Source organism: Hylobates moloch, unplaced genomic scaffold (assembly GCF_009828535.3).
Source record: "Hylobates moloch isolate HMO894 unplaced genomic scaffold, HMol_V3 SCAFFOLD_17, whole genome shotgun sequence".
NCBI lineage: Eukaryota > Metazoa > Chordata > Mammalia > Primates > Hylobatidae > Hylobates > Hylobates moloch.
In genome coordinates, this window is record NW_026652292.1 from 39573613 (window position 1) to 39590413 (window position 16801).

General features: G+C 42.8%; 1 protein-coding gene across 1 annotated transcript in view; it reads right to left on the reverse strand.

The window, feature by feature from the left end:
* The window catches only part of CCL28 (C-C motif chemokine ligand 28), a 46263-nt gene extending 34691 nt beyond the window's left edge, over positions 1–11572 (reverse strand). The window contains exon 1 of the mRNA XM_032135879.2: positions 11434–11572. Within this exon, the coding sequence (XP_031991770.1) occupies positions 11434–11497 (64 nt within the window). The 5' untranslated portion in view covers positions 11498–11572. The remainder of the gene's footprint in view (positions 1–11433) is intronic.
* Between the last annotated feature and the right edge of the window lie 5229 nt (positions 11573–16801).

Genomic DNA, 16801 nt, shown 5'->3' on the forward strand with positions numbered 1-16801 from the left:
CAGCCTGGGCAACAGAGCAAGACTCCGTCTCAAAAAAAAAAAAGGCAACACATAACGTTCAGAATGTGGTTAGAACACACCTCTCCATTCTTGTGGACCTCACACCTTAATGTAGCCAGATCATGCAGTGGGTGCCGACAGATGACCACTGCTGTCACTAAGTGGGCAGATAGGACTCACTAATCCATGATGTATGGAACTGCTATTCCCAAATAAAGTCCTGCCAGGTACTTTTTGGAACCCTGGGATAATGTTTGGGGGCATGGAGAGTGGATGGGGAGTTTTCTTTGCTTTAACATGATGCAGACACTAGAGTGGTCAGGGGATAGTCTTGAAGGGGTTTGGATAATTGTGTGCCATAAAAACATCCTGAGAGGCTTTGTAGCATGGTACTTAAGCATGTGGAGACTACCAGATTTAAATTCTGCTTCTGCTACTTACTAGCTGACCTTAAGTGAGTTAATTCTCTGTATCTCAATCCTTTTTTCTGTAAAATGGGGATGGTCCTAGCATCTACCTCAGGGTTATTGTGAAGATTGCATGGGTTTGTACGTTTAAGTGCTTAGAACAGGAGTGACAAACAACACTCAATAAATGGAAACAAAAAGGACATGCGGGCCAATATGCAGTACAGTCCCTGGCTCATAGTAAGTATACAGGTGCCCATTAAACGTTTGTGGAATGGGCCACTTGTTTATTTATTTTCCCTCAGTTTCAAACTCACCCTTAATTTCCTGTTCTATGAAATTGAGATGGGCCCTTAAATATTTTTTCTTGGCTAGCTGGAACATTGTTAAACTTTATCTATAGAAGATATTGAAGGGACATTGCAGGAAGAGGGGGTTTTCCTTCCTGGCTCCAGGGTTCTCTCATTAGGTTCCTGTAGACCCAGCTTCTGCAGTGCATTAGCTTCTCCAGTGCATGGCAATTAGCAGCACCCCTACAGGCAGGTTTGTGGCCCAGCGCATCCAGTGAGATGCTTCCCTGTGAAGGACTTTCCCCTGCAAACTAGAAGGTGGATATCCAGCATGTTCTGCCAGTACAGACAGGTGACTTTTCTGCCATTTGTTGAGCCATGGCTGGATCTCAGCTGGGGCGGGTAAGGATGCAGGAATTCTTCCTTGAGTGATTTGTTTTAGCCCTTGGAATATCTGCTTTTCCTACATTCCTTAAAATTATCTTTCTTTCTAGCCTATCTCTTGTTATAGTTAATAATTTGTTCATATTAAACTTTCACATTATCTGGTTTCTGTCTTCTAATAGGACCCTGATTAATATGAATAATAAATGAATAAATGAAACATTAACATTCCCAATTGTTCTGGGAAGTTTAAATGTTTTATATAAGATGAAGATGCAGATTTTCAGAATTAACTTTTTATGTTGAATAGATATACTGTTACCTATGATTAAAATATGTGTTAAGACAATATGTAGATTGTGATCCTGTTTCTATTTTTTTTTTTTTTTTTTTTTTGAGACGGAGTCTCGCTCTGTCGCCCAGGCTGGAGTGCAGTGGCGCCATCTCGGCTCACTGCAAGCTCCGCCTCCCAGGTTCACGCCATTCTCCTGCCTCAGCCTCTCCGAGTAGCTAGGACTACAGATGCCCGCCACCACGCCCGGCTAATTTTTTTTGTATTTTTAGTAGAGACGGGGTTTCACCGTGGTCTCGATCTCCTGACCTCGTGATCCGCCCGCCTCGGCCTCCCAAAGTGCTGGGATTACAAGCGTGAGCCACCGCGCCCGGCAATCCTGTTTCTATTTTAAAAAATTGGTGTGTGTCAGTTCCAAGATGGCTGAATAGGAACAGCTCCAGTCTACAGCTCCCAGCGTGAGCAACACAAAACAGGTGACTTCTGCATTTCCAACTGAGGTACCGGGACCATCTCACTGGGGCTTGTCGGACAGTGGGTGCAGTCCATGGAGCATGGGCTGAAGCAGGGCGGGGTGTTGTCTCACCCAGGAACTGCTAGGGGTCGGGGAATTCCCTTTCCTAGCCAAGGGAAGCCGTGACAGACAGTACCTGGAAAATCGGGACACTCCCACCCTAATACTGCACTTTTCCAATGGTCTTAGCAAATGGCACACCAGAAGATTATATCCGGCGCCTGGCTTGGAGGGTCCCATACCCACGGAGCCTCGCTCACTGCTAGCACAGCAGTCTGAGATTGAACAGCAAGGCAGCAGTGAGGCTGGGGGAGGGGCGTCTGCCATTGCTGAGACTTGAGTAGGTAAACAAAATGGCCAGGAAGCTCGAACTGGGTGGAGCCCACTGCAGCTCAAGGAGGCCTGTCTGCCTCTGTAGACTCCAACTCTGGGAGCAGGGCATAGCTGAACAAAAGGCAGCAGAAACTTCTGCAGACTTAAACGTCCCTATCTGGCAGCATTGAAGAGAGTAGTGGTTCTCCCAGCATGGAGTTTGAGATCTGAGAATGGACAGACTGCATCCTCAAGTGGGTCCCTGACCCCCGAGTAGCCTAACTGGGAGACTCCTCCCAGTAGGGGCTGAGTGACACCTCATACAGCTGGGTGACCCTCTGAGATGAAGCTTCCAGAGGAAGGATCAGGCAGCAACATTTGCCATTCTGCAATATTTGCTGTTCTGCAGCCTCCACTGGTGATATCCAGGCAAACAGAGTCTGAAGTGGACCTCCAGCAAACTCCAACAGACCTGCAGCTGAGGGTCCTAACTGTTACAAGGAAAATTAACAAACAGGAAGGACATCCACACCAAAACCCCATCTGTATGTCACCATCATCAAAGACCAAAGGTATATAAAACCACAAAGATGGGGAGAAACCAGAGCAGAAAAGCTGAAAATTCTAAAAATCAGAGCACCTCTTCTCCTCCAAAGGAATGCAGCTCCTCACCAGCAACGGAACAAAGCTGGATGGAGAATCACTTTGACAAGTTGAGAGAAGAAGGCTTCAGACAACTAGTAATAACAAATTTCTCCAAGCTAAAGGAGGATGTTTGAACCCATCTCAAAGAGGCTAAAAACCTTGATAAAAGATTAGATGAATGGCTAACTAGAATAAACAGCATAGAGAAGACCTTAAGTGACCTGATGGAGCTGAAAACCATGGCACGAGAACTACATGATGCATGCACAAGCTTCAGTAGCCAATTCGATCAAGTGGAAGAAAGGGTATCCGTGATTGAAGATCAAATGAATGAAATGAAGCGAGAAGAGAAGTTTAGAGTAAAAAGCAACAAACAAAGCCTCCAAGAAATGTGGGACTATTTGAAAAGACCAAATCTACGTCTGATTGGTGTACCTGAAAGTGATGGGGAGAATGGAACCAAGTTGGAAAACACTCTTCAGGATATTATCCAGGAGAACTTCCCCAACCTAGCAAGGCAGGCCAACATTCAAATTCAGGAAATACAGAGAAGCCACAAAATAGTCCTCAAGAAGAGCAACTCCAAGACACATAATTGTCAGATTCACCGAAGTTGAAATTGAGGAAAAAATGTTAAGGGCAGCCAGAGAGAAAGGTCAGGTTACCTACAAAGGGAAGCCCATCAGACTAACAGCTCATCTCTCGGCAGAAACTCTACAAGCCAGAAGAGAGTGGGGGCCAATATTCAACATTCTTAAAGAAAAGAATTTTCAACTCAGAATCTCATATCCACCCAAACTAAGCTTCATAAGTGAAGGAGAAAAACCTTTTACAAACAAGCAAATGCTGAGAGATTTTGTCACCACCAGGCCTGCCTTACAAGAGCTCCTGAAGGAAGCGCTAAACATGGAAAGAAACAACCAGTACCAGCCACTGCAAAAACATGCCAAATTGTAAAGACCATCAATGCTAGGAAGAAACTGCATCAACTAACGAGCAAAATAACCAGCTAACATCATAATGACAGGATCAAATTCACACATAACAATATTAACCTTAAATGTAAATGGGCCAAATGCTCCAATTAAAACACACAGACTGGCAAATTGGATAAAGGGTCAAGACCAATCAGTGCGCTATATTCAGGACACCTATCTCAACTGCAGAGACACACACATAGGCTCAAAATAAAGGCATGGAGGAAGATCTACCAAGCAAATGGAAAACAAAAATAAAGCAGGGGTTGCAATCCTAGTCTCTGATAAAACAGACTTTAAACCAACAAAGATCAAAAGAGACAAGGCCATTACATAATGGTAAAGGGATCAATTCAACAAGAAGAGCTAACTATCCTAAATATATATATGCACCCAATACAGGAGCACCCAGATTCATAAAGCAAGTCCTTAGAGACCTACAAAGAGACTTAGACTCCCACAAAATAATAATGGGAGACTTTAACACCCCACTGTCAATATTAGACAGATCAACAAGACAGAAAGTTAACAAGGATATCCAGGAATTGAATGCAGCTCTGCACCAAGCAGACCTAATAGACATCTGCAGAACTCTCCACCCCAAATCAACAGCATATACGTTCTTCTTAGTACCACATTGCACTTATTCCAAAATAATTGGAAGTAAAGCACTCCTCCACAAATGTAAAAGAACAGAAATTATAACAAACTGGCTCTCAGACCACAGTGCAATCAAACTAGAACTCAGGATTAAGAAACTCACTCAAAACCGCTCAACTACATGGAAACTGAACAACCTGCTCATGAATGACTACTGGGTACATAACAAAATCAAGGTAGAAATAAAGATGTTTGAAACCAGTGAGAAAAAAGACACAACATACCAGAATCTCTGGGACACATTTTAAGCAGTGTGTAGGGGGAAATTTATAGCACTAAATGTGCACAAGAGAAAGCAGGAAAGATCTAAAATTGACACCCTAACATCACAGTTAAAAGAACTAGAGAAGTAAGAGCAAACACTTTCAAAAGCTATCAGAAGGCAAGAAATAACTAAGATCAGAGCAGAACTGAAGGAGACAGAGATTCAAAAACCCTTCAAAAAATCCATGATTCCAGGAGCTGTTTTTTTTTTAAAAGATCCAGAAAATTGATAGACCACTAGGAAGAATAATAAAGAAGAAAAGAGAGAAGAATCAAATAGATGCAATAAAAAAATGATAAAGGGGATATCACCACCGATCCCACAGAAATACAAACTACCATCAGAGAATACTATAAACACCTCTACGCAAACAAACTAGAAAATCTAGAAGAAATGGATAAATTCCTGGACACATACACCCTCCCAAGACTAAACCAGGAAGAAGTGGAATCTCTGAATAGACCAATAAAAGGTTCTGAAATTGAGGCAATAACTAATAGCCTACCAACCAAAAAAAGTCCAGGACCAGACAGATTCACAGCCGAATTCTACCAGAGGTACAAAAAGGAGCTGGTACCATTCCTTCTGAAACTATTCCAATCAATAGAAAAAGAGGGAATCCCCCCTAACTCATTTTATGAGGCCAGCATCATCCTGATACCAAAGCCTGGCAGAGACACAACAAAAAAAGAGAATTTTAGACCAATATCCCTGATGAACATCAATGCAAAAATCCTCAATAAAATACTGGCAAACCGAATCCAGCAACACATCAAAAAGCTTATCCACCATGATCAAGTGGGCTTCATCCCTAGGATTCAAGGCTGGTTCAACATATGCAAATCAATAAACATAATCCATCATATAAACAGAACCAAAGACAAAAACCACATGATTATCTCAATAGATGCAGAAAAGGCCTTTGACAAAATTCAATAGCCCTTCATGCTAAAAACTCTCAATAAATTAGGTATCGATGGGACATATCTCAAAATAATAAGAGCTATTTATGACAAACCCACAGCCAATATCATACTGAATGGGCAAAAACTGGAAGCATTCCCTTTGAAAACTGGCACAAGACAGGGATGCCCTCTCTCACCCTCCTATTCATCATAGTGTTGGAAGTTCTGGCCAAGGCAATCAGGCAGGAGAAAGAAATAAAGCGTATTCAGTTAGGAAAAGAGGAAGTCAAATTGTCCCTGTTTGCAGATGACATGATTGTATATTTAGAAAACCCCATCATCTCAGCCCCAAATCTCCTTAAGCTGATAAGCAACTTCAGCAAAGTCTCAGGATACAAAATCAATGTGCAAAAATCACAAGCATTCTTATACACCAATAACAGACAAACAGAGAGCCAAATCATGAGTGAACTCCCATTCACAATTGCTTTAAAGAGAACAAAATACCTAGGAATCCAACTTACAAGGGATGTGAAGGACCTCTTCAAGAGAGCTACAAACCACTGCTCAATGAAATAAAAGAGGACACAAACAAGTGGAAGAACATTCCATGCCCATGGATATGAAGAATCAATATCATGAAAATGGCCATACTGCCCAAGGTAATTTATAGATTCAATGCCATCCCCATCAAGCTACCAATGACTTTCTTCACAGAATTGGAAAAATCTACTTTAAACTTCATATGGAGCCAAAAAGGAGCCTGCATTGCCAAGACAATCCTAAGCAAAACAGAACAAAGCTGGAGGCATCATGCTACCTGACTTCAAACTATACTACAAGGCTACAGTAACCAAAACAGCATGGTACTAGTACCAAAACAGAGATATAGACCAATGGAACAGAACAGAGTCCTTGGAAATAATACCACACATCTACAACCACCTGATCTTTGAGAAACCTGACAAAAACAAGAAATGGAGAAAGGATTCCCTATTTAATAAATGGTGCTGGGAAAACTGGCTAGCCTTATGTAGAAAGCTGGAACTGGATCCCTTCCTTACACCTTATACAAAAATTAATTCAAGATGGATTAAAGACTTAACTGTTAGACCAAAAACCACAAAAACTGTAGAAGAAAGCCTATGCAATACCATTCAGTCCATAGGCATGGGCAAGGGCTTCATGACTAAAACACCAAAAGCAATGGCAACAATAGCCAAAATTGACAAATGGGATCTAATTAAACTAAAGAACTTGTGCACAACAAAGGAAACTACCATCAGAGTGAACAGGCAACCTACAGAATGGGAGAAAAAATTTTACAATCTACCCATGTGACAAAGAGCTAATATCCAGAATCTACAATGAACTGAAACAAATTTACAAGAAAAAATCAACCCCAATCAAAAAGTGGGTGAAGGATATGAACAGACATTTCTGAAAAGAAGACATTTATGCAGCCAAAAGACACATGAAAAAATGTTCATCATCACTGGCCATCAGAGAAATGCAAATCAAAACCACAATGAGATACCATCTCACACCAGTTAGAATGGCAATCATTAAAAAGTCAGGAAACAACAGGTGCTGGAGAGGATGTGGAGAAATAGGAATGCTTTTACGCTGTTAGTGGGACTGTAAACTAGCTCAACCATTGTGGAAGACAGTGTGATGATTCCTCAAGGATCTAGAACTAGAAATACCATTTGACCCAGCGATCCCATTACTGGGTATATACCCAAAGGATTATAAATCATGCTGCTGTAAAGACACACGCACACGTACGTTTATTGCGGTACTATTCACAATAGCAAAGACTTGGAACCAACCCAAATGTCCATCAATGATAGACTGGATTAAGAAAATGTGGCACATATACACCATGGAATACTATGCAGCCATAAAAAAAGGATGAGTTCATGTCCTTTGTAGGGACATGGATGAAGCTAGAAACCATCATTCTGAGCAAACTATCGCAAGGACAGAAAACCAAACACCGCATGTTCTCACTTATAGGTGGGAATTGAACAGTGAGAACACTTGGACATAGAGTGGGGAACATCACACACCAGGGCCTGTCGTGGGGTGGGGGGAGCAGGGAGGGATAGCATTAGGAGATATACCTAATGTAAATGATGAGCTAATAGGTGCAGCATATCAATATGGCACATGTATACATATGTAAGAAACCTGCACATTGTGCACATGTACTCTAGACCTTAAAGTATAATAAAAAAAAATTGGTGTGGATGTATGTGTGGGTTCATATTGCCAAATGCATAGAGGAAATTTTGGAAGGATATGCAGAACCCTCTGGAGAAGGGAGAGGGATTAAAGGAATGACGAATAGGGACTTTCCTTTTTTTAAATTCTTTATATTTTTATATTTGAAAATACACCAAGTATTTGTAACTTTCATAATATTAGGATAAATTCTTTAATTTTTGTGACTTTTTTGGTAATTTTATTTTTTTGGTAATTTTTTACTTTTTTTTTTTTTTTTGAGATGAGAGTGTCACCCAGGCTGAAGTGCAGCGGTGCGATCATGGCTCACTGCAGCCTTGAACTCCTGGGCTCAAGCAATCTTTCTGCCTCATTCTCCCAATTGCTGGGATTACAGGCAGGGAGGCCAAGGCAGGAAAATTGCTTGAGGCCAGGAGTTCGAGACCACTCTGGGCAACATAGTGAGACTCTATCTCTACAACAGAAATTGTGTGGCTGGGTATGGTGGCTCACACCTGTAATCTCAGCACTTTGTGAGGCTGAGGTGGGTGGATCACCTGAGGTCAGGAGTTCGAGACCAGCCTGGCCAACATGGTGAAACCCCGTCTCTACTAAAAATACAAAAATTAGCTGGGTGTGGTGGTGCATGCCTCTAATCCCAGCTACTCAGGAGGCTGAGGCAGGAGAATTGCTTGAACCCAGGAGGCGGAGGTTGCAGTGAGCCGAGATCGCGCCATTGCACTCCACCCTGGGTGACAAGAGAAACAAACTCCACCTCCAAAAACAAACAAGCAAAAAATTAGCCAGGTGTGGTGGCATGCACCTGTAGTCCCACTTATGTCAGACCTCTTAGGGACCACAGTTGGAGAGTCCCAGTTGTGCAGAACAACATTGAGTCACAAATGTATATTCGTGGTAACCTTCCCTAGCCAGAGTCTTATGATTAAAACAAAAGATAAACGTTTTAGGATGCAAGCAGCAAATCTCTAGCAAGTATTGGTGTGATTCAGTAGCCATTGTACTCTGAGAAAGAAGGTTGTCAGTGGGAAGGCAATTTGGGACTCACTGCAGCAAAGCCTCCTAACTTGAATCTGCTGGGCACAAGTGAGCCTTAATCTTAATGTACAATAAAACAGCCAGGCCCACAAAGCCCTAGATTGTGGGTTCAAATAATCGGGCTCAGGGCCACCGAAACAGGATGATAGACATGTTTATGGATTCAGTATTGAGTTCTGGGAGGCAGCAGCCACGTCAGCAGAGGTGGAGTGTGCCCTACCTTTGGGCAGAATCCAAGGCTTTTAATTATACATAAAGTCACCTGCTTCCTGATTTGTGCAAAACACTTAGGGAATGCCAGTTATTGAGCCATCACAACAAGATAGCCATTTAAGTCACCATTAAGATAAGGGAACAGCTTTCTGCCTGAAGAAAACAAAATATATTTCCCAAAGTTCCAAACTGGCACAGGCCATTTCCCTATTCCCCTTGCCAAGGCCACCTGTCCTCTTCTCTGCACTGTTGAGTTGTTGAGTGTTCTCTACCTTCCTCCCTCCCCACTTGGTTTTCCACCCCCTCCCTGGAGCCAGAATCACTTAAGTGCCTCCCACAGGGCACCTGGCTTACATGGACACTTGAGTGGAAGTTTGTTAAGAATAGCTGTGGTGTTGCCCCTCTGTTCTGCAACTGTTCTCAGGCCTACTTGTGTATTTTTACCCAGTATCACTTATTTTTAAATGGCAGAAGGTTGGAGCTTCTCAGACAATGTGATTTTCCTGTGGTCTAAACTGCCTTAGGTAAAGCATGGAGACTAACCCAAAAGGCTATTGCCGGGTCTCTCTACCTTTTCACACACCTCTGCATTTTGCCGTCCCACCCCACCGTCTCTACCAGGACTCAGTCCCACGTGAAGGTGGGTCCTGGGTATGGCAGAGCCTTCCTCATTACCCTCTGCCTCCTCGACCTGCTGTTCCCTCTCTCCTGTCCTGTAGGAGAGCTGCTGCTGTAGGGACAGGTGGGAGTAGGTCAGGAAGCTGGATGGAGGCACACATTTCAAAGTTTTATGTAAAAAGTTTGAGTTGGTGGAATTACCAGAGCTAGGAATGAAGCCTTAGCAGGTAGACCTTTCAGAAATAGTGAAAATGAGTCCCAAAATCTCAATGGTGAATTTTTCTGAGAAATGTTACAGAAACATAAAGTGACACATTTTTGTCTTTACCTTGGTAAGATAGATTAGTAGAAATTGAGAAGAGATTGTCCAGGTTTTTTTTGTTGCTTATTTGTATAAGCCCAGTACATTGATGGACTACACTGGAGTCCCTAAGCAAATGCCTGCAGGGACCAGGCAGTTAATACAGCAAACTTCAGAGGCTCATCTGTTTTAGCCAGTTTTTGCCACGGTATGGCGGAATCATTGTTGCCACATCTGATTTTTCAAGAAAAGCTTTAAAATCCAATTTGTATGTGTGCATGTATGAGTATGTACATGAGAAAGCTTTCAGTTTTAAAATGTTGGCTCAACTTTTTAAAAAGCAGACCAAAGAAGACTTATATTCTGCCTCTGCTCTAGACTTAGAGAATCTGTTCACGATAAAGCTTAAAGAAAAGATGACAATGGAAAAGAGTCATCAGTCAAGTGTGAAGTACTGACACTTAGGGTTTCCTGAATATAGTAGTGAGTGCTACTTTAGAAGAGATTCCCTCTAGTTCAAATGCAGTTACAATCTCCATATACATGCTAGCAACTCACAACTTAAATTCTCTTTGACATAATTTGTATGGTTCAATTTCCCTCATCCTGCTTTTCTTTTTCTTTTTCTTTCTTTCCTTTCCTTTCTTCCTTTCCTTCTCTCTCCCCTCCCCTCCCCTCTTTTTGTTTTTAACAGATGGGGTTTTACTATGTTGCCCAGGCTGGAGTGCAGTGGCAATTCACAGTGTGATCGTAGCTCACTGCAATCTTGAATTCCTGGCCTGAAGCTATCCTCCAGTCTTAGCCTCCCAAGTAGCTGGGAATACAGGCATGCACCACTGTGCTCAGCTCTGCCCTCCCCTTTTAAAGATCAGACTGAAGTTTCAGTTTTCTGTACCCACAGGGCTGACTTTGCTCAGGAAATTTACAACTTACCTAATTTGAACGCAGCTGGCCAAGTCTGTATTTCCCTCCAGGAATGTGCACACTTGTGTTCAGGCCGTTTAGCAGGTTGGGGTGTGGAGGAAGACAGATGAATAGTAGGGGCTTTACTCCAGCCTCTAGCTGGGGATTTTCTAAGATACTGTCATCAGAAAAGGAAACATAGCTTGAAGACGTACCTATATGGAAGGACCTCATCCTCCAGGTGGCAAAAATTTCTAGTATGCCTGTTAGAATGAGGTTCCTTCCTGAAACTTCTGGGAGATCTAGAATTTAAACCTATGTCATTCTCTTGTAGGTAGTCAGAAATCAATTGGAAATTCCCGCTTGAAGAGATAGATATTCTTGCCCCACCTCAATCTTTCCAGCACAGATTTGGGAGATACCCCCCTTCCAGTGGAGGCCTAAGTGGCCAGTGCCCCCACTCACCTTCTGAGGCATGTAGGGCTGCACAGACAGCCAAGGCCATGATGGCGAGTCCTGTCTGCTGCATTCCTGCCTGCCCTACTGGCACTGACAGCAACACAAGTGAGGCTGTTCGATCAGGAAATGAGGCTAAAGGTGTCCTTGGGCACAGAGAAAAGTGTAGAGGAAAAGTAAGCCAGGTGGCCCCGCCCTGGGAGGCGTTCAGGGTATCTATTTCTCATGTTTCTTTCCTTAAGACCAGGCTCCTCCCAGACTTATCAAGCTCCTAACTTGTGTTCACCCTGCCTGGGGGCCAGGGGATGTCAGTGGAGATCTGGCAGCTGGCAGGGTCACTGTGAGATGGGGTGTGCATCAGGATCCTTTGGGAAACATTAAAAAAAAAAAATCAATCTACATGACTCTCCCCTTTCCCTGATTTGTAAACAAGAACTCTTGGGTAGGAGACCAGTCATTTGAATTTTGTAAAAGCTCCATAGGTGATTCTGATGGACACTTATGTTGAGACCCATTGCATAATCAGTTTTTAAGTAGCTTATGGAAACCATGAGTTTCTGGGGACAAGGGTGACAAGTCATAAAAAATTTATCTTTGTGGAAAGATATGGAAGTATTAAACCCCACTCTAGTCTTGGTTCACAGCCAAATTGTTTCCAGTGAAGCTTTTTACAATAGCTTATTTAGGAGAAAGACAGGAAGAGGGGCAATGCCTTGTAGAAGAGAGCCCAAGAGCAGGTGCGAAGAGGCATGAGCGCTAGTCCAGCTTTGCTGCCAATCAGCTTTGTGAATAAAACCATGGGGTAGCGTGAAGATAATTGGATTCTAATTGCTCCTCATCTACTAATAAGTTGTATAACCTCAGGCGATGTACTTAACTTTGCTGTAAATAACAAGTCAGACTAGATGACCTCCGAAGTCATGCCTTGCTTCCTCTAGAACTGTGTTGTCCTATGTGGTAGCCACTAGTCCACATGTGGCTCTTGAGCACTTGAAATGTGACTAGTCCAAACTCGGATGTACTATAGGTATAAAATTCACCCTGGATTTCAAAGACTGGGTACAGAAAAAAATATAAAATATCTTGTTAATAATGTTTATACTGATTATTGATTACATGATAATATTTTGGACATTTTGGGTTAAATAAAATATATTATTAAAATTAATTTCACCCATTTCTTTTTATATTTTCAAATTACTGCTGTGGTTTGAATATTTTTTTCTTCTCCAAAGCTCATTTTGAAAATTAATCCCTAATAGTGCTGACAGATAAGGCCTAATGGGCAATGTTTAGGTTATGATGGCTCCACCCTCATGAATGGATGAATGCTACTATAAAAAGGGCTTGTGGGAATGTGTTGGTACCTTCTGCTCTTCTGCCAGGTGAGTACACAATGCTCCTTCTCTCCAAAAGATGCAGCAAAGTGGCATCATCTTGGAATTAGAAACTGAAATCACTGGCGCCTTGATCTTGGACTTCCCAGCCTCCATAATTGTAAGAGAATACATTTCTGTTATTTATAAATTGCTCAGTTCTCGGGTTGTGGTGTTATGATATATATATTGCCTTTCATCCATGGTTCCTGGCTTATAACTCCCATAACCCTTGTTATAGTTTTTTTCTTTGAGACAGAGTCTCGCTTTGTCGCCCAGGCTGGAGTGGGTTTCGCCATCTTGGCCAGAGGCTGGTCTTGAACTCCTGACCTTGTGATCCACCCACGTTGGCCTCCCAAAATGCTGGGATTACAGGCGTGAGCCACCGTGCCCAGCCCAGTCTTTTTTTATATTATAATGTTGGGGCACTTTAGGCCTCAAGAACAGGCCTCAGGAAACAGAATCTCTCTCTGACCTTCTGTTTTTCTTTCACCTGCCCAAGGCAGGACTCTAATCTGATTGTGGGTCATAAGATCCTCATTCCAGAAAGGGTTCTGTCTCATACTCTAGAGGAAGGAATGCTACACAGGCCAAGAAAAGCCTGAACAGGCAGGACTTGCTGGGTTTAGATTATGTGCTTTTTGTCTAATCACATTTCTACATGGTTGTTAATCATGCCTATGTAATGAAGCCTTTGTAAAACCCCAAAAGGGCAGAGTTTGGAGAGCTTCTGGATAGCTGACCATGTGGAGGTTCCTAGAGGGTGGCGTGCCCAGGGAGGGCATGGAAGCTCTGCATCCCTTCCCCCATACCTTGGCCTCAAGTGATCCTCCTGCCTTGGCCTCCCAAAGTGCTGGGATTACAGGCATGAGCCACTATGTCTGGCCTTCATCTGTATCTTCTGTACTGTCTCTTATAATAAACCGTTAAATGTAAGTATTTCCCTGAATTCTGTGAGCCACTCCAGTGTTGTGGGAAGTCAGGAACCCCGAATGGAGGGACCGGCTGAAGCCATGGCAGAAGAACATAAATTGTGAAGATTTCATGGACATTTATTAGTTCCCCAAATTAATACTTTCATAATTTCTTACACCTGTCTTTACTGCAATCTCTGAACATAAATTGTGAAGATTTCATGTACACTTATCACTTCCCCAATCAATACCCTTGTGATTTCCTATGCCTGTCTTTACTTTAATCTCTTAATCCCATCATCTTCAATAGCTGAGGAGGATGTATGTCGCCTCAGGACCCTGTGATGATTGTGTTAACTGCACAAATCGTTTGTAGAGCATGTGTGTTTGAACAATATGAAATCTGGGCACCTTGAAAAAAGAAGAGGATAACAGCAATGTTCAGGGAACAAGAGAGATAACCTTAAACTCTGACCACCGGTGAGCCAGGTGGAACAGAGCCCTATTTCTCTTCTTTCAAAAGCAAATGGGAGAAATATCGCTGAATTATTTTTCTCAGCAAGGAACATCCCTGAGAAAGAGAATGTGTCCCTGAGGGTAGGCCTCTAAAATGGCAGCTTTGGGGGGTGGCCATCTTTTATGGTCAAAGTGTAGGGATGAAACAAGCCCCAGTCTCCCGTAGTGCTCCCAGGCTTATTAGGATGAGGAAATTCCTGCCTAATAAATTTTGATCAGACCGGTTGTCTGCTCTCAAACCCTGTCTCCTGATAAGATGTTATCCCTGACAATGCGTGCCTGAAACTTCACTGCAATTTTAATTTTGCCCCGGTCCTGTGGTCCTGTGATCTTGCCCTGCCTCCATTTGTCTTGTGATATTCTATTACCTTGTGAAGCACATGATCTCTGTGACCCACACCCCATTCATACACTCCCTCTCCTTTTGAAAATCACGAATAAAAACTTGCTGGTTTTACGGCTCAGGGGGCATCATGGAACCTGCCAACATGTGATGTCTCCCCCGGATGCCCAGCTTTAAAATTTCTCTCTTTTGTACTCTGTCCCTTTATTTCTCAGACTGGCCAACACTTAGGGAATATAGAAAATAACCTATGTGAAATATCGGGGGTGAATTTTGCCCGATATCTGGCTGAATTTCCCCCGATACTCCAGCCAATTAATCAAACCCATAGAGGGGTTGTGGGAATCCCAACTTGGAGCCAGTTGTTCAAAGTTCTGCAGGTCTGGACTTGTGCCTGGTGGGAAGTAGGGGGTGATCTCATGGGACTGAACCCTCAACCTGTGGTTCTGGCACTATCTCTTGGTAGATAGTCTCAGAACTGAATTGGAGGACACCTAGCTGGTGTCTGCTGCTTGGTGTACGCACCAATGTACCCCCTACATATTTGGTTATAGAAGTCTTCTGTGTTGATGATTTTTGTGGTGTAAGAGCAGAGGAAAAAGTTTGAGAGTTTTTTTCCTCAAACAGAGATATTCTGTTATAGCAGCATAAAACAGACTAAAACAATTATATATGTAATTGAAATCCAGAATATTTCAAATCACATGGGTAGATCACATATTTGCATTGGGTGTTGCTGCTTTTGAAGATCAAGGGCAGGTGTCCAAATTTACCCCAGCTATCAAGTTACATTTAACCAAGCTCCAATTCACTATCAAGAACCAGAGTTATAATAAGGAATGGGAGCTTTGGAGAGCAACAGACTTGCAAAGATAGTGACCTCTTGAATGAGAAGACCCAGAGCAGCATTCCAGCCTTTCCACTAAGCAAAGGGACCTTGCCACAGGTCTTGATAAAAGAGCACAGAGAACCAACCTGTGGAGGTGACAAAGACCTGTGAAATAACACACACCAGCCATAACCACAGCAGCCCCTCTGGACCAAAGCTGTGTGCTCTGAAGATAATAGTCAGGAGGCTGGGTGTGGTGACTCATACCTGTAATTCCAACAATATGGGAGGCCAAGGTGGAAGGATTGCTTGAGCCCAGGAGTTTGAGACCAGCTTGACCAACATAGCAACACCTCAGCTGTACTAAAAATTTTTTAAAAAATTAGCCAGGCACTGGCATGAGCCTGTAGTTTCAGTTACTTGAGAGGCTGAGGTGGGAGGATCTCTTGAGCACAGGAGGTTGAGGCTGTAGTGAGCTAAGGTCACGCCACTGTATAACAGCCTGGGCGACAGAGCAAGACCTTGTCACTAGGGGAAAAAAAAAAAAAGTGGGGGAAGCTGCGCAAAAATTATAGTCTGAAACAGCCATGAAGATTTGCAAACCCAACACGAGTACCTAAACATTCACCAGCCTGCCAGACAACTGAAATTCCCAACCATAGTCCCTCCTGAGGATGACTTTGTTGCAGTAGAAAATGGCTCTGTTCAGATGAAGGGTGCCTATTGGATAATAGAAGTGATTTTTAATCCAGTGGGACAAAATTCACACAGAGTTATTAGGGCACTGACAAGAAAGGCTGGACTGAATTTGAATGAGCCTGCAATTAGGCCCCCTGTATTCACTCGTGTACGTTTATTTGCTTTTGTATTTGACAAGACAGCTTCTCTTTCACTGTGTGCATATTTCTTCTGCTAGGAAATGCCACCTTGCTCCTGCCAGCAGGAAGGCATAGGGACAGAATCCAGGGACTTGGAAAACAAAGGGACTCCTCCTTGGGTTGTTAGCATTCTACCTTTCATCCACACTTTCCTGGGGGCACTGGAACAGGTTCGTGGGTTGGGTAGTGCTTACTAGAAGACAGTTGCTATAACATGTAGAACCGAAACTATTAAAGCACTCATGAAATTACCACCATTGGAATTACAACCTTGTGGGAGGGTATTATGTTACCCTGGTGCTAAAAAGCAAGCCTGACATCTGCCAACAGGAACCTGTAAACCACTAAAAACCCTATGCCATGTCATTTTTTTTTGCTAAGTTTTTGTATTAAGACATGAATAAGAGGAATGCTGGGCACATCAGTTTTGTTTGGAGTGAGAGAAAAACTGAACCATGGGATTTTTGTCCGGAGAGAACACAGGACAATTTATAATTATGGGGCATGTGTGTCTGTGTTTG